The sequence below is a fragment of the Equus asinus genome, chromosome 8 (assembly GCF_041296235.1).
Source record: "Equus asinus isolate D_3611 breed Donkey chromosome 8, EquAss-T2T_v2, whole genome shotgun sequence".
NCBI classification, from domain to species: domain Eukaryota; kingdom Metazoa; phylum Chordata; class Mammalia; order Perissodactyla; family Equidae; genus Equus; species Equus asinus.
In genome coordinates this window covers 92,037,487-92,061,326 of record NC_091797.1, presented here as the reverse complement: position 1 = coordinate 92,061,326, position 23,840 = coordinate 92,037,487, and the positions used below count along the sequence as shown (strand labels likewise).

At 55.0% G+C, this 23,840-nt stretch overlaps 1 protein-coding gene across 3 annotated transcripts in view; it reads right to left on the bottom strand.

Moving 5' to 3' along the window:
- Window positions 1–10,700: 10,700 nt before the first annotated feature.
- The window catches only part of NF2 (NF2, moesin-ezrin-radixin like (MERLIN) tumor suppressor), a 73,861-nt gene continuing 60,721 nt past the window's right edge, over window positions 10,701–23,840 (bottom strand). For 2 of the 3 annotated variants that reach the window (XM_014835115.3, XM_014835121.3), the window contains one exon: window positions 10,701–13,568. In XM_014835115.3, coding sequence (XP_014690601.1) covers window positions 13,518–13,568 — 51 coding nt within the window. In that variant the 3' untranslated portion in view covers window positions 10,701–13,517. The remainder of the gene's footprint in view (window positions 13,569–23,840) is intronic. The other variant, XM_070516334.1, reaches the window with a different exon arrangement.

Below are 23,840 nucleotides of genomic sequence, written 5' to 3'. Positions count from 1 at the left end.
CAGGGAGGATCAGCTGAGAGAAGCACAGCCACCAGGCTCCAGACCCAGAGTTAGATCCTGTTAGGCCTGGTGCTGGGCCAGGGAGGGGCTGTCCCTAAAACCCTGCTTCCTCCTCCCTGTGTCTCCCCACCCAATCCTTCCCCCTACCACCACCCCTGGCTTTGAGGAGAATACATGGCTGGAGATGGACAGGACCCTGGCAAATTTCTAGTTCAACCTCCCTCCCATTTTCCAGATGGGAAAACTGAGGTCTTGAGAGAGGAAGGTCCCACCCAAGGTCAGGTGGGAGGGCTTGGGAGGCCCCTCATGGCGATTCCTGAAAGAAGTCCCTTCCCCACCATGGACCCAGGAGGGTGGGGAGTTGGGGGCTGGCGCAGCTGCCCTGCAGGTGGGGAAGGACAGGCAGGACAGCACCGGGCACAGGGAAAGGGCCAGTGGGGCCGATGCAATTGCTGTGGCCGAGTCAGGATGCGCCAGACGCCTCCGTGGGCTCTGTCTGCGTCCAAGGAGATCAGGACACTGGGCGGACGGACAACATGTCCTTGCTGGCTGGGCCTGGAAGAGGGCTGTGGAGTGGGGGGGTCATTCTGGGAACCGGGGCTGCCTGCAGGGCCGGGCGGCGTCTCCTGGCATCTGCTCACCTGCTCTGCTCCCCAGAGGAGCCCGGATCCCACGTGGGGCTCCCAACGGCTGTGGGCACGTGACACAGATGTACACAGACAGGTCTGGTAGACGTGCGAGGGGGTGTGGGTGCACGTGGGCATGTCGGTGCAGACTTACACATCCGTGGCCGGGTGTGTGTGCACACATGTGTACCAGGGTGGATATGCACATGCAGGGGTCTGAACACCTGGGCCCCAAAAATCCAGGGCTGGGGCAGAGCAGGTACCCAGTTGGGGGAGGCGTGTGTGTGCATGCATTGCACACATCTATGTGTGCACTTTGCTTGTGTGGGCCTCTCCATCCATGCAGGTGTGGATGAGGTGTGGACAGGCATGGGTGGGTGTGGGGAGAAATGTGCTCCCTCAACACCCACCAGGCCGGGCACAAGCTTGGCGTCAGCTTCAGTCTAAATGAACAGGGTCTGCCCCCCATTGTCAGAGGGGGAATCCAAGGGCAGCAGCCTACCTAAGGCCATCGGGGTTCCTGACTGTAAAGTCGGGAGAAAGACCCCTGCTCCGACCTCCTCACAAGGTGGGCTCGGACAACAAGGTGTCCCACCCAGGCGGGAGATGGGTTTGACCCTGTAGAAGCTCTGTAGCAGATCGCGGGCAGTATTCTGGAATGCGAGTCTGGCTTTGGACTTCTTCTGAGCAGGGACAGGGCCTCACCATGGGGTCCCAGGGTTGGATGGGGCCTTTGGGGTCACCTGGGGCCATCCCCTGCTGCTAATTCAGGGGCTGATGGCTAGGACCCTTGCAGGGGAGGGAGCCCACTGGAGCGTCTCGTCCCCTCTCCGAGCCTCATTTTCCTCACCTCTAGAATGGAGCCCCCCCACTCCTCCCTGGTTCCCACTGGAGGGCTGGAGACCCAAGGTCATCTCAGGGACGAGGCAGTGGTCTGGGCCATGCTCTCCTGTGGGTCTTGGAAGGGAGATGAGCCCCGGGCGAGGGAAGGGGGGCTGAAGGGACCCGAGACAGGGAGGCAGGCCTTCCAGTTCAGTTAGTGAAGGGATTTGTCATTTTAATGATGTGATATTTCTTGCCTAGTTCCTGTCTATGGCAGCATGAAGAGGACAGCTGCCTCCCTGAATGAGGCGGTGCCCGTGCTGGTGGGGGGCATCCTCGGACTCCTGTGCCTGGCCAGGCTGAGGCTGGGGATGAGGTCTGGATGCCAGGGTTCCAGGGGCCACTGGTTCCCACACGACTTCGCCTCCAGCCCAGCTCTGCTTCTCCCTCCCTGGATGACCTTGGGCAAGTCCTTCCCCGTCGCCTAGGCTTGGTCGACTCCTCTATAAAGTGGGGCTAATATTATCACGTCCCTGGCTCCTGGCACTCACCACTATTAGTTCCAGAGTCATTCACATCCCTCCTCTTTTCCCTCCTCCCCTTCCAGTTCCACCCAACCAGGACCCTCTCTTCTGCTCCTGAATTTCTGCAGACCCTTGGCAGGCTGCCCTCCCCCAACTCCCCAGCCTCCACGGGCCCTCTGCCCCAGCCCATCTCCATGCCTTGGTCATCCTGAACTTGTTGCGGCTACGTGAACATGCCTTGCCCTTTCTCACTTCCAGGCCTTTGTACAAGCTGCTCCCTCTGCCTTCATCAGACCCATTGCCCTGGTCCTTTGGGCCTGGTCAGAGGTCTCCTCTGGCTCTCACAGCTGTCCTCTATTCGCCCCGTGATCACATTTGTCATGCTGGAGGGTGACAGCTGGTATCCTAGTCTGTTTTGCTTGCTCTGTGTTCCAACGCATAGTAGGCCCTTGATAAATGTGTTTGTTGAAGGACGGAATGAGGGGCCGCAGAGTGGCTCTCCTGACCCTGGAGTGTGGCAGCGAAGATGCGGGTGGTGGCCGCAGTGAGAGTGGCCTGGTGGGTGGCCCATCCATCAGCCTGGCGCTGCACCTGACCAGATGGAGCCGAGCCCCTGGGGAGGGGAGAGGAGGAAAAGATCCATCACCCAATGGTCGGTCCGAGGGTGTGTGGGCGAGTCGCACCTGCCCGCTGCAGGATCCTCATCCATCACGCTGTCCGTGGGATGCTGGGACAGGGTGAGCAGGCAGCAGCCCCTCTGCCAGGTTCCTTGGGGCCGGAATCTTCAGCAAGTCCACAGCTCTCTAGTGCACAGGGGAAACTGAGGCCTGGAGGAAGGGGGCAGAAGTCAAAAGTGGGGACTCTGGGGCCAGAGCAACGGGTGTTTGAGTGACAGCTCTGGGACTCACTTGTGTGTCCCTGGGGGCAAGTCTCGAGCCTCGGGGAGCCAATGTCCTCTTCTGTAAAATGGGGACACAGCAGTGCCCCCTCACCCAGAAGGGGAGAGAATTTACAGAGACGATGCCTGCCTCACAGCCCCAACCTGGCCCTGGGACTCCTTGGGCTGCTGGAGGAGGAGGCAGTGGTGGCTTTGAGGGGCAGGGCCAGCGGATTCAGGCAGGACTGACTAATTGTCTGGGCTGTCAGCGGGGAAGGAGATGGTGACGGATGCTCCTCCGGGCTTGAGGGGCTGGGGGAGGGGGCGACTGAGTGATGACCAGGCCCCCAGTGAGTATAGGTCAGCTGACTCGACCAGCTGGCCAGGGGGACATCATGCTCCCTCCCTCTGCCTCCCCCCGCACACTGGTTTGCTGGGAAGTCAGCCTCTTTCCTCCTCCTCAATATTTTAATTATAAAAACAAACGTTTTCTGAGCCATCATTTCACCTGAATTGCGCAACAGCCTAGGAAGTGGGGCAAGATCCTTGGGCATTAAGATGCTCATTCCACAGACAGGGAAAGTCAGACTCATTCATTCACTCTGTGCCAGGCTCTGTGCTGGGCGGGGGTGGGGGGGTGCGCATCAGACAACAAGGTCTCGGCTACCTGCTTGCCCCAGGCACTCTGGAAGTTACAGGCGGATCAAAGCTGGGTGTCCATCAGCATGTAGATAAAAGAGAATGAGCCAGGATATCACCCCCTCTGGGAGTGCGGGCTGCCGGGCAGTTCTGGGGGCGCTTGGTGCCAGGCGCAGAGCCGAGCACTTTAAGTGCATTGTCTCATTCACTCGTCCAAGGCAGACATCAGTGACCCCATTTTCCAGCTTTGAAAACTGGAGCTCAAAGGGGTGACGTGGTAACTTGCTTGGGGTGCCCCAGCCAAGAGGAGGCAGAACCCACATCTGCACCCAGGACTCGGGCTCTCTCCACCCAACCAGGCCAGGAACAGGCTCAGTGAGGAGCTGCCGCATGGGGGGGCTCCTGATTGAACCAGCACATGCCCCCCGGCAGCACCAAGCCCAAGCCTGCATCCCCCTTTCCTCCCCTGCTGTGGGGGCGAGGGCCCGGACCCAGACCTCCCATCCCAGAATCTGATCCCGCCCTTGGACAGCCCCTTGCACACCTGTCAAGCCCCCTGGCTTGAACCCAATGCTGAGCCCCCTCCGAGGGCCAACGATGGCCACACCTGGGATGTGAGGGGAGGACTTCTGTCCCACCTGCTCTGAGCTGGGCCAGCAGGAGGGAGAGACTCTCCTCTGAGGCTGAGGACCAGAACAAGCCCAGGCAGAGGGGTAGGATGGGGTTCAAACCACAGCTCTAAGAAGTCACTTGGCCTCTCTGAGCCTCAGTCTCCTCTTCTCTCACATGGGAGCAATGATGACTGCACAGGGCTCTTGTGGGGTTTCATGATGCCACCAGGGAAGGACCTAAGTGGGGGCGGCTGCCATGAACTGGGCCCTGGTGTGTAGAGTGGTGAAGGTGGCCCTCCCAGGACTGCTGAGGATTAAGGAGACAGACCAAGTGTTGCCAAGGCCAACACGGATCACTGTTATTTTCATCTTCCTCGGTGCCTGGCCAGAGCAGGTGCTCAGGGGACATTGTGGCCCTGACCCAGACAGACAGGGTCAGTGCTGGAGTACGGGGTCGGGGCCTGCTTTCTGGAGCCAGGCAGTAGGGCTGGACAGGCCAGGAGAAGCTGGGGGGCTTAGGAGGGGGCTGTGCTTGGCTTGTGCTGACTTACCCAGTGGAGCAGAGCCAGCACTAATGAAGTGGGCTAGCCTCAGGCCGGCACTGATTTCACGTCTCGGTGGCCACTTTCCAGCCGGTAAATGTCACTGGAGAGAACAGCCACGGCACCTGGCATGGACCCAATCTCGGGTGGGGGCAGGCAGGTTGCTGGAGGGGCTGGGGATGCCTATGGAATGCTGATGCCAGCCCAGGGCTCCCAGACCCTCCAGACTCCCTTCCAAGTCCCGAGGGCTGTGCCCAGCCAGCTGCAGCTGTCACCTACTTGAGGACATTTGCAACCATCAGCCCCTCTCCTGCTGTCAACTCACAAGGGCCTGAGCCCCTGCTGGGAGGGTTCCCCGACAGCCACATCCCGCCCCTCTCTTCATGGGGGTGAGTTCAGGGTGGCCCAGAGAGAGGCACTGCTGCCCAGAGCACACGAGGGAGAGGGAGCTCTGTGGGAGAACCCCTCCTGGCCCACGTCAGCCCCTGCTGCTCTGAGCTGTCTCCTCTGATAACTGAGTCAGAACAAGTGAGTAGTAAATAGCTATAACCACACAGCGGCAGGTCTTGTCTAATAAACTCGTGCTGCGGCAGATGCTGGCTCAGAACCTGGTATCCGAGATCCCATTCAACCTCCATCATGACCCTGTGGTCGCCGGAACGGACTCTATCTGGCGGGAGAGGAATGTGCAGCTCCAGAGGCCAAGTCTCTCCTCCGAGCAGCACTGGGGGTGGCCCCCCAATTCCAGCTCTGCTGTGCCACCCACAGTCCTCATGGGACCCTTTCTCTGCCTGGCTCCCCACCCCAGGAGAGATGGGGCCTGGCCCCCCCATCTGCATCTTCCTCCCTTTCCCCATCTCCTGGGATCTTGAGGAGGGGGGAGGAGGGGGAATGTCGCCTGGTGGGGGTGTCATTTTCCCGGGGAAGTGCTCATCTTAGACTCTTGGCCCCACTCAGCTTCCTGGCCCATGGGAGCCATTCCAGGGTCTGGACTCAGGGAAGGAGCTGGGCCTCCTGAAAGACTAGAAGGCAAGAGGGGCCGAGAGCAGGTATGTCACTGCTCACTGTTCCCTCCCCTGCCGTCCTCCCTTTTCTCTGCTTCTAGAACCTTCTAGAACCTTGGTCTCCAAGTCTGAGACCAGAAAACCAAGATCTCTGCTCAACCCACACCCATCCCAGACTCAATGTTTCCTGGGCACAACCACTGTAAGTTGCATTGATGAGCTACTGCCCGACAGGACGTGCAGGGGGCGGAGCCAGTCCTGCCTTCGGAGGATCAGGAGCAGGGCCCTTGGGGCAGACACGCAGCAGCCACTGAGTCAGGCCCACCAGTAATGCTGCTGTGACTTCTATATTGTGGCTGCTGGGGCCCCTGCACCCTACATCCGGCATGGACTGGCCACAGCAGAGCTTGGCAAATGGGGGCTCTAGGTTTAGGTTGTGGCTCGGGTGGGAGCTGCCCCCAAAGCCTGGTGGCCTCTGGGAGTCGGGGCAGCTCACAAGCCAGCCTCGTGAGGGGAAGACACTAGCTCCACCTGGGAGCTGCTCCTTGCTTCCCCTTCTCAGTGTTTCTGGGGACCTGCCTACGTGGGGCGGGGAGCCCTGGCATCCCCAGCAGCCCTCCCCCTTTCATGGGAAAAGAGGAGGAGGAGAGAAAAGCCGTATTAATAAAAGAATAGGATACTGCGACGAACTCCACAGCGTGTGCAGCTCAGAATAGCAATGTGCTTTCTCAAGGCAAACAGAACTCCCCAGGTGTTAATGCAAATTCACTCCAGTTAAGATGAAAGAGGGTTGTTTCCCCCTTTGCCGGCTAATATGAAGGACTTAATAGATTCTGCCTCAGGAACTCGCTGGGGGCGGAAGGCTGGGGGAGGGATGTGGGCCTGGGCAAAGGGAGGTCCCCCGTGGGTTTTAGGGCAGAACAACTGTCGCAGCTGACGTGGCTGACGTGCGGCTCCTGCCACCCCAGTCTCTCCCCGGGCCGACAGGAACTGCTCAGGAGGCAGCCGTGAAGTCCAGAGTGGCCATGCTAGCCCCCTGCCCTGGCGCCCACTGCCCTTCACATTAACTTGGGGGCTGGCACAACTGCTCCTCCCCAATTTGTGCCAGAGGAGCATGAGGCTAGGAGAAGGCATGGGGCGAAGCTGGCTGGCTGCACGGTGCCTGGTTCAAGTCCAGCTCAGGCCGTGGCTGTCCCTGTGGGTTCCTGGGCCAGTCACTCCTCTTTCGGCTTCCTGGAGAGTGAAACTGTTTTGACAGGGCCTGGGGAGACAAGCCTGAGGAATTCCTTTAGAAACATGACATTCGAAGACTGTTGGAACTGGAAGGGACCTCAGAGTTCCTCTGGTCCAAAACTAACCTTCTGCAGCTGAGGACACGGAAGCCCAGAGTGGAAGGGACTTCCTCAAGGCCACTTAGCTGGAAGCAGGGAGCTTGGGGGACCAGAATCCAAGGCCTGCTCTCCTGAAATGCCAGCTGGACGCATGAGTGGTCCTCAATGGGACACACAGTCAGATGGCTCTGCCAGGCATGGACCCCTTCCTCCCATGAGGAGACCCTTCTCCACTCCGGGGCCCAGGGGCTAAGCTGCCAATCCCGGACCACTCAGATTTTGCACACGTATTTCCCTCAGAATTATCCTCCACTGAAAATTATGCAGGGCCCAGGCTTGGCCATTGCTGGGGAGGAAGGGGGACACCATGCGTAGGCTGGGCTGTGGCAGGTGTGTGCCAGGGGCCCCGGGAAAGTGTCTGGGGTTCAGCTGGGGATAAAGGAAGACTTCAGGGAAATCCAGGGGGAACGTGGGCGGGAGAGAGGTTGTCCCCCTTGGTCCACTTCATTTGTCTGAATTTAACTCCTCTCTCAGGGTAAACGGCACAGCAGGTGCGCGCAAAGACACCTCCTCAGCCTTCTTCGCTTTGGTTTACTGACTTAATTCCTTCAGATCAAAGGCTGCCCCTTCTTCCCCAGAGCAGGCAGGCGGGGGAATTACATTATTTATATTGGAAATGGGCAAGACTCCACGGGGACTTCTTCCTTATGCTTGATAAGAGAAAATTAGGTCACTGCTGTGCTCCCTGGTGTCTGTGGTTGCGTTTTTACAGCCCAGGTACCTACGGGCTCAGGGAAGATCTCTAGGTGCCCACCCAGACCCACTCCCACCCTGAGCCTCTGGTAAATTATTGACCGGTGCAGCGGGTATTAATGTGACAAAACCAGAACATCCTTTCCAGGCAGCCCCAGCCCGGGTTATCTATCATCTCCCAGGCTTTGCAGCTGGCACTGGGCAAACACAGCAAGGACAAACAGGCCAGATGCAGGCTCATTAAGCTCCTGGTGCAGGTGGAGGTGATGGGGCCCACGTGGGGGATGCTGGTGGGCTTGGTCCCTCTGAGCCAGGGCTTCCTCTGGGTCACCAGTGCACATTTCTTTGCTTCCTTCTGCCCCCATCACCCACCCCCACCCCCTGCCCCAAAGGAAGCATCCGGAGAAAGGGTCACCTTTCCCAAGCGACACTTCGCTTAGAGCTTTCGGGCATTATTAGTCCCCACAAAACCTTATAAAACTCCCCTTTCAGATGAACCAACTGCAGTGCCCAGAGTTTGGGTCACTTGCTGAGGATCACACAGCTGGTAAGTGGCTGAGCAGGGATTTGAACCCAGGTCTTTCTGTGAGGAAAGGGCCCCGAGCCCCTCAGCTACGTGGTTTCCTCCGCCACCCCATGGCTGGGCGCAAAGAAAAGATTTCATGTATCTTCCTGAGAACTGCTTCTATTACCTGTAAAGAATGCTGCAAACTGTCACCCCTTTTTTCTTAGAAATCTGAGTACTTTTTGAATCTGTTCTTCATGTTATCCTGACAACATCCCAGAGGTACGCAGAGGCGTCACTATCAACCCTCTTTACAGAGGGGGGAACGGGTTTCAGGAAGCAAAGCGTCTGGCCCTGTGGGGAAGGGAGCCAGGTGGCCCAGAGCAAGTGCAGCGAGGCGGGCTCTCGCTGCCCAGGCTGTGGAGCTCTTCAGGAGATGTCTTGATTTCTTCGGCTCAGGGGCAAGATGCCAGGTGCTATTTTGGGGCGACCACCCCAGTGAGAAATGGGCATCGAGTGGGAATCGGCAGAGGACACGGAGGGAGTTCTTCTCTGAGTCAGTTCAGGTCCTCGCAGCGCAGATGAACGGGCCGAGCTGTCTCCCTGGGAGCTCCGGACTCTCGAGCCGAGTGGGGACAGGGGCCGCAGCATCCTGCCATAATGCAGTAATGACAGGCTGCCAGGGAGGCCCGCGGCGGCCGGCAGGGGAGAGGCTTCTCTCGGCTGCCTGGGCTGTCTGAGAAGGAGACACAAGAGGAGAGTGGCTCAACTTTTTCTTTCCCGGACGTGCAAGAAATTGGATTAGACATGGTTGAGGCAATCTTCTCACCAATACCTTTCCCCCCAGAGTCCCGCTGCCAACTCGGTGTTATACGTGGGTGGCTCCCTAGCCGCTCCTCCAAGTGAAGGCTTCTGGGGTGGGCAGCCCTGGGAACAGCTGCCAGGCATTCAGCTCTCAGGCAAGGGCCACAGGCAAAGGACAAAGTGCTGGCAGAGAGGTCAGAAGGAGCCACACAGGGATCCCATGAGACCAGGCTGCAAAGGCCACAATTAAACACTCAGCTGTGGTCAGCAGCTTTGGGTTTACAGCACGGTCAAAACAAACGAAAAAGCAGAGAACTCATCTGATACAAAATACCAGGCAATATTATTATTTTGTTTTTGAGGAAGATTTGCCCTGAGCTAACATCCTCCTCTACTTTGTATAAGGGACATCACCACAGCATAGCTGACAAGTGGTGTAGGTCCCTGCCCCAGATCCGAACTCTCGAACCTGGGCCTCCAAAGTGGAGTGCGCTGAACTCAACCACTACGCCACGGGGTCGGCCCCCGGGCAATATTATCATTCTAACCCCACTGAATGGAGCCCTTGGGATCTGTGTGAGCATATTACTATCTTTTGGGGGTTGAGGGCTGGATTAAAAAAAAAGGTAAAAATCTTGTCTGGACTGCATCAAATAACCAGTATTTATGAAGTACTTTCTCTGGCTCACACTGTGTAGAAGATCAAACTATTTTCAATCACTGAAAATAACACAATCTACATCTAAGAAATGAAGCAGCTTCATATTCTATTTATCTAATAAAAATAGTCAATTAGCTACTAATTCTATGAATTTAATATTAACAAAACATCGTTTACAAATTTTACAATTTACCACTTTAAACATATCTTTCCAAAATACATAAAAACTTAGTTATAGTTAACTCAAATGCTTTTGGAGAATTTTGTGTATTTTGATAGTATTTTATTTTATTTTGTGTAATTTTCCTTACTGGCTTGTACAATGGAGACCTGAAACGGATTCTGACATGTGGCAGGTAGCACTGGGGTCCCTTAGAAGTCCTGACGACACACTGTGCCACCTGAACCTGATTTTAGGCTGTGTGATTTGGGCTAGAGTTAGCCTGTAGTAATAGTTTTAGTTTTAATAGAGGACTTATTGATTAAAAACATAGAAACAAAATAAAAAACCGTAAGCTCTGCAGCGATAGTTCCCGACTACAGTGAATGTCATGTGGTCCTGTGACAACAGCTGTGCCTCATTTGTCCTGTGGACAGTGCCCAGGGTCCCAGTAGCTCTGTGTGCACCCCCCCAACCCCCCCATTCCCAGCTCAGAATGAAGCCAAAACGCCTGGCGAGATGGCCCCGTCCAACGCCCTAGGTTTCGGGTCTGGACTAGAGGACAGACAGAGGATGTGGAGAGGAAATGGAGGTCTTGGGACCAGGTCAGGGCCTTTTCCCCGAGCCCCCGTACCCCACGGGTGGAGGGAAGGAGCTCCCAGGTGAGGGCATAGAGGGCTGCTGTGATTCTTTCACTACCACAGCCTAGGGCTGGAGCTGAAGTCCCGAGAGCAGAGACCCCACGTCCTCACAGAACTCACAACAGGTGGCCTCACCACCCAGCCTGTCTGGCCACCTCGACGGCCTGAGCAATAAGCAACTGTGGAAGCCCAAGAACGACTTTACAGCTTAAAATTTTTATTAAAACAATCATTTAAATTACAACAATCCCCCAGAATAGAAAATAGCCTTCCATGGTCTGGCCCTGACAGGAGGCGGGACTCAGGCCCCACAGGAAGAAGTGCAGTGTGACATCTCTGAAAACAGATGGAGCTCCCCTGGAAGCCCGGGAGGGGCTGAGGCTGCCCGCTCCAGGGGCTGCGAGGCCCCAGCCCTGTCAGCAGCAACACTTAGTCACCATCGCCGGTTGTCAGCCTCTGGACTCGCTGTTTCGATTTGAAAAAGAAAGAAGAGGGAGGGAGAGAAATCTGTCCCCGAGATTACAAAAAAAATGTCACTCAAGAAGTGTTCTGTAATGCCACCGGGTGTTGTCTGGCAGGGCCTGGCGGGTACATGAATAATTGAGCAGATACTACAGGTCAGAGCACTGCTGGGGCTGAGGTGGGGCCTCGATTAGGATGAACGAGGTTGTGCTGGAACGGCTAAAGGCTGACAGCGCAGCCTCACGGAGTGTCACTGGCATGGTGCTTCTGCCCAAAAACCATCAGAAACGCTTGTAACGCACTAATCATGGCCAGGGCCCTGCTCTCAGGGGAGCTCAGAGGCTTCCCTACTGGATAAGCAACCACGCTCTAAAAATGTTGGCTTGAAAGGAACGCAGTCACCTCAGCCACAGGCACAAGGCTGTGAAAACCAAGCTCTTCTTTCATTCTTTCTCCTTCCACTGAGGCTCCGGACCTCTCTGAGGGCCCCACCCTCTCCGCCTATCCATCTTTAGGAGGTACCCACCAGCTCTTGCCTCTAAGGAGAGCTGGAGTGATCCTGGCTGAGTGAGGCTCTGCCGGCCCTCTCGAGTCTGCTCCCCGGGCCCGAGGGTGCTCCTGCCACAGCGCAGAAGCCAGCCGGCTCCCTTGTGGCCACACGGCTTGGCATCCCAGACTGCAGGCATACACACAGCGGTTAAGTAATAAAAAAACAAAGCCCGACAATGTTTTTATAAACCAACACCATGCTCCTGTGCCCACAGCCACAGTTACAGATTAAATTTATAGGTCGGGAGGAAAGTAACTCGTGGAAATTCAGGGATGGGTGGTGAGCTGAGGAGACAGAGATTCAACACAAGAGCCAGACCTCACATTCCAAACACCTGAGGACTGTTTCCCCCACCACCACCTCCAGGACCACATCCCAGGGGACAGGGAGACAAAGGGAACTCTTTCAGCCACAGCCACCCATGCTTAGTGTCTAGATGCAGAGTCTCCACTGTGTGTCCTAAGGGGCTGGCAAGGTGGCCCGAGAAGGTGGTGGCCAGCCCGGGAGACTATTTGTTAGGTCAGCCTGACTGCAGAAAAAAGGCAGGACCTCTGTGAGCTCCTCAGAACCACACAGGATCACGAGAGCCACTTCTGTTCTCAGGAGCTCTCCAGGCCCTCACACGTCTTCACATAATAAGCATCTTTTCACTGGTTAAGACTTATCACCTGCTTTGCCTAACAGCTCCGCTGGAAGGATCTGGATGGCCTGATGGGTCACAGCAGCACCACAAGCCATGGAGAAAAGAAAGGGCAAGAAAGTGGCCCCAAATCAAGGAGTGAGTGTGGGCTGTGGGGTGGTTCTGTGACCTGCTGCTGCTCAGCATGGTGGAGGAGTCGTGTGCCAGCCGGTGTGGAGCTTGGAGGGGAAGGGCACAAAAGGACCCCACACAGCCCACACACAGATATAAGATAAAGGGCCCTCTGGGGGATGAGGGCAACAGCAAAAGGAGGCCCAGGTACAATAAAGGGTTAGGAGGGGTTTGCTGGCACATGGCCAGGAGGAAAGGTGATTCAGATCAGCAACGCAGACTGGGGCCAGTGGAGCTCGGTGTTCCAGCCAGTGAGAAGTACCTGTGGGGCCTCAGCCCTACAGAGCCCCCCGGGCACAGACAGGCTTCCAGGTGCCGATTACAGCATGACCAGGGAGTCCCCCAGGTCCCCACGGGCAGGAGAGGCTAACGCTAAAGGGGGGTGGGAAAGACACACATGGCTCCTGGACCCTGGTCTGGGGTGGCAGGAGGAGGGCAGTGAGTGTTCTGTATGGTGAAGGTTCCTATTCGGCTCTACTGGCCTCCCAGCCCCTCTGCTGGCAGCCAGCCCTTCATCACAGCTTCTCCTAGTCTGCCCCAGTCACAGTTCCTTCCCATTCCCACCAGCGGGCAGCCAGAGCACTGCCTCCAGGGGGCCTGGGCCAAGGACCCGTCACTTGGCTCATCATGAGCTGTGGGCAGGCTCACCGATGACGTGCAGCAAGCAGGCAGGCTGGTGGGCAGGCCGCTCTGGGCCTGGGCTCGGGCAGGCCACGCTTCTCTGCATGCCAGTTCCTCACAAGGGGAGGAGACGAATGTTCTGGAACCCTGGAGGATGAGGGTGGTGGCACCAGCCTCCTGGTCTCCAGGGGGCCTATGCCTTTCACCCCTACAACCACTTCCCAGCCTGGGCTGGGAGGGTCAGCGCTGGACAGTAAGATGCACAGCCCAGGGTTCCTTTGACAAAGGAAGTATGGGATCCCACACTAGATGAAAAAAAGACAATACTTCTTAAAAACTTTAAAGACTCAGGTCAGGAGAACTAGAACCCCATGAGAGAAATCTCTGCAGGGTCATAGTTCAAGGCAATTGCACATGAAGGGGGTTGGGCTCTCCACTCAGCTGGGGAAAGTTCCAGAGCTCCCATGGAAGCTCCCAGCCAGCCCACCTACAGATGGCTCCCACGGTGTCTGACCCATCCTGCCGGTGCTGGGAGCAGCAGAAGTGGCAGATCCTGGGTGGCTGGGTCACCTGCTAGAGCTCTTCAAAGAAGGCCACGCGGGACTTGGCGCTCTGCAAGGTGAGCTGCAAGGAAGCAGAGAAGAAGTTGAAAGGAGGACTCGATTTCTGCTCTTTCACAACAGGATGCCCTCCTGCCTTGTGGACTAACCTCAGAGGTGGTTTGGAGTGAAGGGGAAGACAGTTCAAACAGATGTTCAAGAAGCTGGTGGTCAATCTCAAACAAGTTTCCAGATTTGCCCAAGAACTCAAATTAGGAGGCGACAAATGAGGACATGCCAGCAGGGATGGCTGGTGGGCAGAAGCATGTCAGCAGGAAAATGTCATCAACGTCACCTTTTCACAGAGGGCAGCAAATCCCTGGACATTTTAATAGATTCTCACATTCCGTCTACAAAAGAGGCTCTAAGACGCCTCTGTGGTGTGCTGTCTGCAGTGGTGCCAGCCTGGGACGCTCATCTTCTCCAGGCTCAGAGCACCAGATTGGCAGCACAAGCTGGCTCATGCTGGGGCCCCAGTCCTCATGCCCTGGGGATGCCCCTGAGGCAAGGTGACACGGCCTCAGGCAGGGCGGGCCTGTGTCAGATGAGAAAGAGCTTGTCCCTTCCACTCCTGGTTCCCCAGGTGGCCCCAAAGCAGACTGGCCCATGACCTGACAGCTGAGAGAGGTTTCCATCCACGAGCTGGGAGGCAACAGGCTTTCCAGGTGGGGCTGGGTCAGGCAGGGACGACGGTGCACACGGGGCAGTGCTCTATTCAGAAAGTGTGAGGCCCTCCCAGGGAGAATGGTGCCCTGAGGAGCACAGGGCTGGGAAGATGCGGGAGGAAGAGGGAGGGTCAGGGGTCAAGCTCTTGGCGTGGCAGAGAAGGCACTAGAGTTTGAGACCTCCTGGACTGTTGAACCCCAATTCCCCGACTCTGTGGGCCACTTCCCAGGATATCTCCAGACAGAAGCATCTGGCACAGGCACCCTCCGGTGCCCTGCTCCCTGTTCTGCTTCTGAAATCAACCACGTGGACGAGACGGTGTGTTCCATATCCACCTCTGGGACTTCGCAAAGGAGAGTTTTCAGGGAGGGGGGACTCGGGGTACATACTGTTCATCTTCATATCCCCCAAACCACTTAGCTTAGTGCTTTGCACCTAGTAGGAGCTCAAACAATGTTTGTTGAGTGAATAAGCTGTAGGCTGTAACAATAACAAAATGGTGAGATTTGTGGGAAAGAGCAGAGCTCCACACGGGGCTGAGAAGGCCTGGGCGCTAATTCTCCTCTGTCACCTGCTCACTGTGTGGCCTCAGTGGACACCCTTGACCTCGCTGAGCCTCTGTCCTCTAGAATTAAACCATGGGGGCAGGCTAGATGGTCTGGCCCACTCCCTCGACCTCTGGCTGTCTCTGAATCCAAAAAGTCCTTGGGACCATCCGCGGTTCTCCAAAGGGCGGGGGAGGAAGACTCCAAACCAACCACTTCACCATCAAAGACAGGCGGCATCAGTGTGCTCAAAATGAGACAGCTTGAGAGCCGGCTCTTTAAATCCTGCCAGATCTTTTGGCCTTGAAGTTCCTGACTAACAAGCTGAATGCAGGGAGGCATCTGAGCTGTTTTCTTCAGCGGAACTAATTTCAGAAGCCCTTTGGAAAGCCCAGCTCTAATGCAAACGGAGAGAGCTTTCATTTCTTTGCCGAAACGGAACTCCCTCTAGAAGGGGCCCAGTTTGGACAGGCTTCTCCCTTAATGCCATCAGAGGAGAAGGGCCAGGAGTTACATGCTCTGTGATAATGGGAACCACGATGATAACTGGGAAAGAAAGAAGAAAGAGAACAGAGAACCACTTGGACAAAAACCCTCATAGGGGAGAGTTTGAATGAGAAGGTGTGAAACCTGACATCTCCAAGCAGGTTGCTCCCACACTCCTGGAGCAGACCTCAGGTGGGCTCCTCAGGGGACAGGGCCCTGCCCACAGCCCTTTCAAGCACTGTGCCACACACAGGCACAGCTGGACTGCCTGACCCAAAGCCCCTCTGGGCCTCCAATCAGCTGGGTGGTCCTGGCCTCAGGTCCCCAGCATGAAGCGGGGGTAGTGGCAGCCCCTTCCTCACAGGGTGACATGCAGACTAACTGGGAAACACTGTGAAGCGCTCAGCACCACGCCTGGCACTCGATGAGAACTCAACAGCTGCTATTACTAAATAGCAGCATCCCTCTTCTTCCCCTCCCCCAGCACTGGCTCCTTTCCTTCCGGTGGGGAAGCAGGACAAGGCAAGGGTTAGAAGTGGGTGCAGGCGAGGGCAGGGGCACGTGCTGCGCTGGCCTGCACGGTCTCTGAGGCAGGGTGAGCAGATGCCCCCAGAGGCTTGGCCTCTTCCCCAGGCAGAAAGCCCAGGCTGTGGGGGCCTCTGAGAGCCTCCTGCCCATTTGTACGACGTTGGCTCCAAGAATTCCTGGGTCCTCTACCCAGGCCATGTGCTGGCTGTCCCCTCGAGGTGCCAGGGGAGGGTTCTGGCAGCTCCGGCAGCGCCAGATTCCAGTTACTGGAGCATGTGCTCGTTGGGATGCAAAGCCCTCCCCAGGTAGGCAGGTCGCCTCCCTAGATCCCACCCTACACTGCAGGGCAGCGGCTCAGCCTGACCTCTCATCTTGCAAGAGCAGAAGTTGTACCCCAGCCCAAGGAAAGGTGTGGAGTGAAGTCAAGCACTCTGGCCATGCAGATGGAGGAAAAGCACCACAGACACGTGGCCTCGACAAGAGGAGAGAGTACCATGTCTTCCAAAAGGCGCTAGGCTGTAGAGGGGACAGGCAGACCCACCCGACAGAGGCAGCCAACGTGGCTGCTGACACCGAGGGCTCTGGGAGCCTCCTGCCTCGGCCCACAGGCAGAGCTGGCTGCCTCGCCCCCACCTTTTACCCTACTGTGCCATTCCTGGCGGTTCCAATTCCATCAGGAACCCTGTTGTCAGAGGAAATTGCTGCACGAGCTGACTGGCGGCTGCTGGAACCCTTCCCGGCACCACCGTAGCCTCTGCCTGCTTCCCCCTCGGCAGCGCCCTTCATCTTAGACAGCGACATGTCCTCCTCCTGAGACAGCCAGCACTCCCTGCGCTCGTGCGGGAGAGCATGCAGGGAGGCAGGCAGTGAGAGGCAGGCCTGCAAAGGGAAGCCTTGGGCTTCTTTCCTCCAGGTGGGACTCAGAAGCCCAGGGGCAGGGAGGTTTTCTACAGAGAGGTCAGGGGGTCCTCCCCTCGGGGCACTGCTGACAGCATCTGCCACTTGTGCTATAGCCTCTGCTTGGCCTCACACAACCACTGGGCAGGCTCCCCTTACCTGTGGGATCCTTCACCACCTGCTGTTTCTAGAAAGTTCATTGACTGCCATATTTGCAGCACATCTACAGGCAGGAGGTATTCATAAAAGAGAAGGGGAAATGGCACAAAGCTAGCCCTTCATAAAGTAAACTGTCTCTGCAGGTCCTCTTTATATACTCATGAAAATCAGCTAACAAGGGTTCTGGTTTCCTCACCACCCTCTCACAACCTACAGTGTAGGAGCCCGTGTCAGTGTTCGGTCCGTCTTCTTGCTCAATGACTGGGCTGGCTCTCTCTGCACTGCACGGCAAAGGTTCCAGAGACGACCCGGCTAAGGCCCTCGCCTCCTGCAATACTGCAGTGAGAGAACTGAAGCCCGTCTTGTGAGTCCCATCCACCACCCTGCATTCCCTTTGGTGATCTAGCAATCCCCCTCTGCAGCCCCAGCCTGACCTCCTGTGGGGGAGGGGCGGGGGCAGCACCAGGAGGGAGGGGAACTCCCCAAGTGCAGAGGGTGTGGGCTCTACCAGCACGCTGCCACGGTGTATCTCCAAGGTTGTCCAGGAAGAGGTCTCCTCTGAATTTCAGTAAATGGTGAGGCAGAAAAGCCTCAGGATGCAGGCAGACAAGGGAAGACAAGCAGGACCTCGAGGACAATGGCTGCATCATTCTGGGACCTGCCAAATCTGGTCCACCTTCTCTGAATCCTTGTGAGGACAAGTGGACAGAGCTCTGCCCAAACGTGACTGGTGACCACATCTGCCACGCACCATCCAAAACTCACACTGAATCCAGACCAGGGGCAACCACGGAGGCCTGGCTCTCACGCCAGCTCCTGCCAGAAGCTACGAACCCTGTGGGCCCTGTGCAAAGCCTCCACCCCCAGGGCTCGTGCCAGTTCCCTAAAGATGACTAAAAGAACACCAAGTTTCCTCACCAGGCACTAGGCTGACCCGCTCCTCTCTTCCAGCTGTCTCTTCACATCTGATTAAAATCAGCCGTGTGAATAATACAGGAGGAATCAAGTTCTCTCTTGACTGAACCGGCTGTTCAAGTCTGTCACTAATCCAACTCCAGTCTGAGGAGACAAACTTCCCTTTCTTTCTCCGCTGCACATCTATAGGGCTTGTTTTATCTTACGGGGGCTCTGATCCACCTGTTGGGCCCGGCCCCTTCTTCCTGCCCACCTCAACACATGAGGGCCTGGCAGAGCCACCTCTCCTCCAGCCCGTTGCTCCACCAAACTGCTAGTTGTTTGTGACAGCCACCAGGCTGTGAAAGGGCAGGAGAGTGAGCCACTTGGCAGAGCTAGACCTCCTCACGCCACCCAAACTGTGTGTGTGTGACCAAACGGACACATCCACCCAATCTAAACAAGTTCAGATGCGGAAGACACCTCTGTCTCCTGAAAAAGACAGGAGGCTGGCTCCTCTCAACCCTAGGAAGAATCTGGTACCCAGCAGGTTCTCCCTAACCCAGGCATCCATGCAATATGCACACTCAACTGGTTCCTGCTCCCTGGGTGGACTTAGCCTACCGAGATACAAGGACCTGGCACCCGCCTACTCCTGAGAAACGGCTCCAGGCTCTAGAGACAGCACTCCTGGGAGGCACCTATGACAAGCACCGGGCCCCTCCGTCCCTCCCGGCCTGCCCCACATTGGAAGGCTTCCAGCTGCAAAGGCTCCTCAAGCATCATCCCCACAAGTGCCCTCTGCTGGAAAAACAGTGTGAGGCCAGCTCTCCTTCCTGCTCTCCTCTAAAAGCCCTTTTTGGGGGATCGTTTCCCAAAGTGATGGGAGGGTAACTAAATGTATTCCAGCAGCAGCAAGGCTGCTTGATTAAGAATGAATTACACTTTCATCAGCACATAGAGAAAAGTGATTCAGAAGGCTGCATTGTGATAATCTTGCTCCTGAAGCAAACGGGGTGGTGTGGGGGTGGGCAGGACACACAGCCCCTTCGGCTATCCATGACGAGAGAAAGGAAGCTCTACAATTAAGCTGGGAGAATAAAACTAATCAGAGCACCAGGATTCCTCCAACTAGTCTCTGGGGGCCTCGCCTCAATCCACTCATCCCGAGGGAGGAGAAAGGAAGGTGGGAAGGGGCCACTTAATTCATCTTAAACAATAAGACCCATAATGCTGAACCCATTTTAGATACTAACCTAGTAACTCCAGGCACTGAGATTCCGCTTGTCCCATAAAAATGCAGTGAAATTGAAATGCAAGTCCTAAAATCATGTTATACTTCCTCCCCGCCACTACATGTTGAAAATGAAGGAGCGGGGGAGAGCACAGATACAAAAGGACATGCAGATTCTCTGGCACACAGATCCACCGCGAGAAGCCAGAAAGCCGACTCTGGAGCAGAAAGGTGCCAGCCAAATCCAGCAGCAGCAAATTCCCACAGAATCTTTGGTTTAGAGTGTGATAAACATTCCCCCTTCCAAACAGGAGCTGATGGGGCAGGGCCGGTGAAGGGGGATTGCTGCTGTAAACTGGCCAGATGAAGCTTCTCGCTGTCTTGCTAGTGACAGCTTGCACCCAAATGCCATCTGGTGATGTGCACAGGGAGAGAGCTGTCCACACACTTAGCCCTAAACAGAGGTGCGATGAAAGGCCAAGTCCATGACAATTAACAAATCCAGTTTGGTATTAGCTACTTTATCTGCTCTACAGAGAAATCTGTCAGGTAAAACCCAGAGGGTCTCTTTTGTATATTAATCCTTTAAGGATCCAAAGCAGCAGAAAGTTGCATGGAAATTAGTGTCTGCCCGTGTCTCGAGCTGCCTGTGTGATGCTGGGAGGGCCCTTTGCCACTCGGTTCCTCTACCTGGAAAATGGACTAATCGGCCTGATTCACCTCACTGAGCAGGGGGAGGCTAACTGGCAGCTACAGAGCACTCGGAGCCGCACCTTAGGAAGAAGGTGCAGATATACTGATGGCGTTTTCAAACTGCCAATACCAGCAGGGAAATCATGGCAAGGATCATAAGAGCGGGACCTCACGCCCGCAGAATGAGTTTGCATCCCATCTCTTCCCTCCCACTGTTGCAGTAACGAATCAGGTGCTGGGGGAGACTGCACTGACACACATCTTGAGCGCCGAGGGACCAAACGGGAGGTTTTACTGCATCAAATAAGGCCCAGTAATGTGCTCAGGCACTTCCAAATGGTTGTAAAATATCCTAGAGGGCAGGCCGGTTTTGTAGGCTCCTTCAGGCCTTCCAAAGGGCAACTGCCTGACTGGGTACGGTCTCCCCATCAAAAAGACGGACTGGGGTGTGGTCTTTTGGAAAAGAGACTGGTAGAATATTCTGTCTAGAGAACTACCAAAAACAAGGAAGAGAACGGTAAGCTCTCAACAATTAAGAGGCACCTGGACATGTAGTTTGTGTGTGTAAGGTAGGAGTGGCCCCAGGGCCGAGCCCAGGTGTCATATCCAGGAGGAGTGCACTCCCTGAGCCCAGCCTCGCCGCCCGATGCTGTCTCCGTGCTTCCCAGAGCCGGGAAGAGCTTCTCTTTGGTGCGCTCCATGTCCACATCTGGTGCCCCTGGGGCTCCTTGCTAATCCTCGCTCCCCACCCCACTCCCTTTCCCCTTTCCCCTCCCCTCTCCCACCTCTGCCAAGTTTCAACATAACAAAGAGAAGGCTCTGGAGCCGGGGAGGCAGTCCACCGCCTTTTATGTCAGGGCAAAGGACGCTCCACCACGCTACGCCCAGTTTCCACAGCAGGCAGAGAGAGCCATGCAGGCCCCAGGACCAGGGTCATGGGAGGGCTGAACACAGTAGCCATACGTGCACCATGAACTGTTCAGCAGCCCTCTTCGAGGCAGGCAATGCAGACCAGAGGTCACCGGGGAGGCTCTGGCCATTTGTTTTAATTGCGGGAGCCGCCTTTCAGGCACATTCAGTCTTGCCCTGCGATGTATCTCTTCCCCAGGTGTTTTCAGTCTTCTCCCTCACTTCGCCAGCCCTGCATCTCCAAGGGAAGTCCGCGCAAACTGAAGATGACATTGGACTTTTACGTCTTCCTGATCTAAGAGAGGTGGCTAGAGCTTCAGATAAATGTTAAGGATCCTCATTCCTGTTCCTCCACCAGCGGAAACCACAGCTGGACCTTGATGGTTCAAATCATTTACTAATAACACAAGATTTCTAAGCGCTCTGACCTCCATGATTTCTCATCTGTCGATTTCCTCTGAAATCCTGTGCTCCCTTGGAGACCACAGGCACAAACATGACAAATTTGCTGGGAATGAGACCAGCTCAGGACTGGGGAGTGAAACCTGTCCCTTGAGAGGGAATGAAAGCAAGATGTTGAAAATGCGCATGCTCCGGGACCCCACTTTCACTTCCAAAGTGTGTTGCACAGCTAAGCCACTCCAGGCCACTGCTCACCTCATCAGCTCTGTGGCTCTGAAGGCAAGAAGCTTGAGCCCAAGACACCCACACCCTCCTCTCCGCAGCCTCACTGCCAGACCTCATTCAAGACTCAGATGCCAGGAACAAGTGTCGCTGTCCCTCCCCCTGAGAATGAAAGGAATCCACGCTCCCAAGGGCGGCTTTTGATCTTTTGATCGCTAGTGCCGCTCTGACTCAGATGCAAATGCCAAACCAGTTCCACTGAATATCGATTGGGGAAAAAAAAAGGAAACGTGGGGAGTTAAGATTAGCAGGAGGAGGAAAATATACCATTGCAAACCCAAATCAGATAGTAGAAGGAACCAGTGAAGTTAATTCTGGCCTTTTAAAGTTTTTACCTCCAAACACATGGAAATTAATACAATTAGTGGATATGTTTATCACAAGTTGTGTATATAAATGTGGTGCATCCCTCGCCACAGGCTCACAAGCAGATTTGTTTCTTTATATATTTTTAAGCCCTTGCTGAGCTCTTACGGTGAACCAAGTGTTTGCTGTGCATTACCCCACTGAATCCTCATAGCAGTCCTGGCGGGGAAGGAGTATTTTTATTCACCTTGTACTGGTGAGGACACTGAGTCTTAGGAGAAAGTAAGAATTAGAAAGTAAGTGGCAGAGCAGTGGGAACCTCAGTTAACTGGACTGGACTGCCTCTCGGCATTCCCAAGGGAACATGGTAACCCCTGGAAACCCAAGGGAAACCCTTTGGCATTCGCTTAAGTGTTACTCAGCCCCCAAGGGTACTGCTGAGTCAGGTCAGACACCAAGACCTCTTGGTCAGTGAGGCAGAATACTGAAAGCAAGGAGGAGGAATATGCCTGGGTCGTGGTAGGTAGGAGAACCATTTTTTCCTTGAAGAAATCTCTGATCAAAAGACATTAAAAACAAGACTAAAGTCAATGCAGGCTGGTTTGAACCAGGATTAATGAGCTCTCAGGACACTGGAAACTCTCCAGTTTGCCACCAGCCTTTCCAGCTCTTCTCCCGGACTTTCTACATGGAGCTCTGCCCTTGACATTCCAGGTGCCCACACTTGCTAAGCCTGCAGTGGTGTTTCTCTTCAGCTAGGCTCACTTTGGCACAGACTGCAGCAGGCACAACCCCGGAGCCACCCTAGCACAGGCAGGTGGCTGGTGGTCAGTCCTGGTCACTGGCCATAGGGACCATGAAAGGCTAGAAAATGGAAGGAAAGTGTATCAAAATTCACATGTAGCAAAACTGCCACTATTTAATTGAGTGATGCTGCAATAACTCCAGTTGATTAAAAGGCAAGTCCATGCTTTTATTAACCCTTGAGTAATCAGAATTCTTGATTAACTGGAGCCTGGCGGCCTCCTTGGAAAACAAGTTTTTACATCAAGACATTAAAAAGAAAGGCTTCTGTATACGTTCTAGGAGCAGGACAAATATGACTACAAATCAAACCTCATTTGTCTATAATAACAGCTCAGTGAAAACTGACAGTGAAAATCAGGCCCCTGAAGAATTTAAACGTTCTGAATCATTACAGAAAGAAGAAAGACGAAATCACATCAAGGTGGAATAGTATGGTCACATGTGGGGAATATCCGACAACACAGGCTGAAACAAGGGATTTTCTGTTTGCCCTGTGCAAGCCACAAAGTCCAGGAAACTGAGGGAGATTCACTCCTCTGGGTGCCATGGGGTCACTACTTGAGCAGATGGTCCACTGGGCCTGCCCCTTCTGATGCTGGCCATAACTGCCCTGCTCAGAGTATGCACTGCTCAGCGTTGGGGTGTTCAACACCAACGTGTGGTATGAAAGCACAAGAAATAGGAGCCCACTGAATAAAAGTGTCTTGCACAAATTGGGGTTCATGCCATGGATTCTTGGAACCACTGACAGCTCAAATCCATCTTATAATGAGATCCATCTGGGACTTTAATAGCTAACCTCTCTTGCTTGGATAACAACAACAAATAGGATCTATCTTCCGCCAGATCTCACTTTTTGGTAGAAAGCCTCCAATGAGCTTATTTATTCTAGTAGCAGAAACCACAGTGAGGACTCTAAAGGACATGTCCACTGTGGCTGTCGAGTGTTGGTGGCCTCTCTGGCTTGGGTACTACTGGGGATTAGGCAAAGAGCAGAGGCAGGATGTTACTCTATTATTGGGCATGATAGACTCTCTCCACTGCCTAGACATGTTGGGAGAGTAATGAGCTGTTGCAGAAGGAAAGCAGCAATCATTCAATTAATTCACTCAACAACCACTGACTGCCCATCTCCTGGGGACCCGAGACTGCACTGTCCCAACGTGAGTTCACTCCAAACACAACTCTGCCCCAGGCTGTGCAGGAGCTGAAGCAGAGACGTCAGCTGAAGCTGACAGACAGACAGTCCACTGAGACTGACTACAAATCAGATCCCTGTGCTATTTGTTTGCTTTACTTGAAAAGAAAATGGATGTGCACAGAAAGGGGAGGCTCTAAATGAAAATAAGCGAGCATGGGCAGCCCCTTCGTTCCACAACCAGAAGCTGCCAGGTATGCCCATGCATCTTCAGAGGCTATCACCACATGAAAAGTCTTCATCTTGAGTTAAAGACACCACTCTTAAAAACACCCAAATTTATCCCGTTTC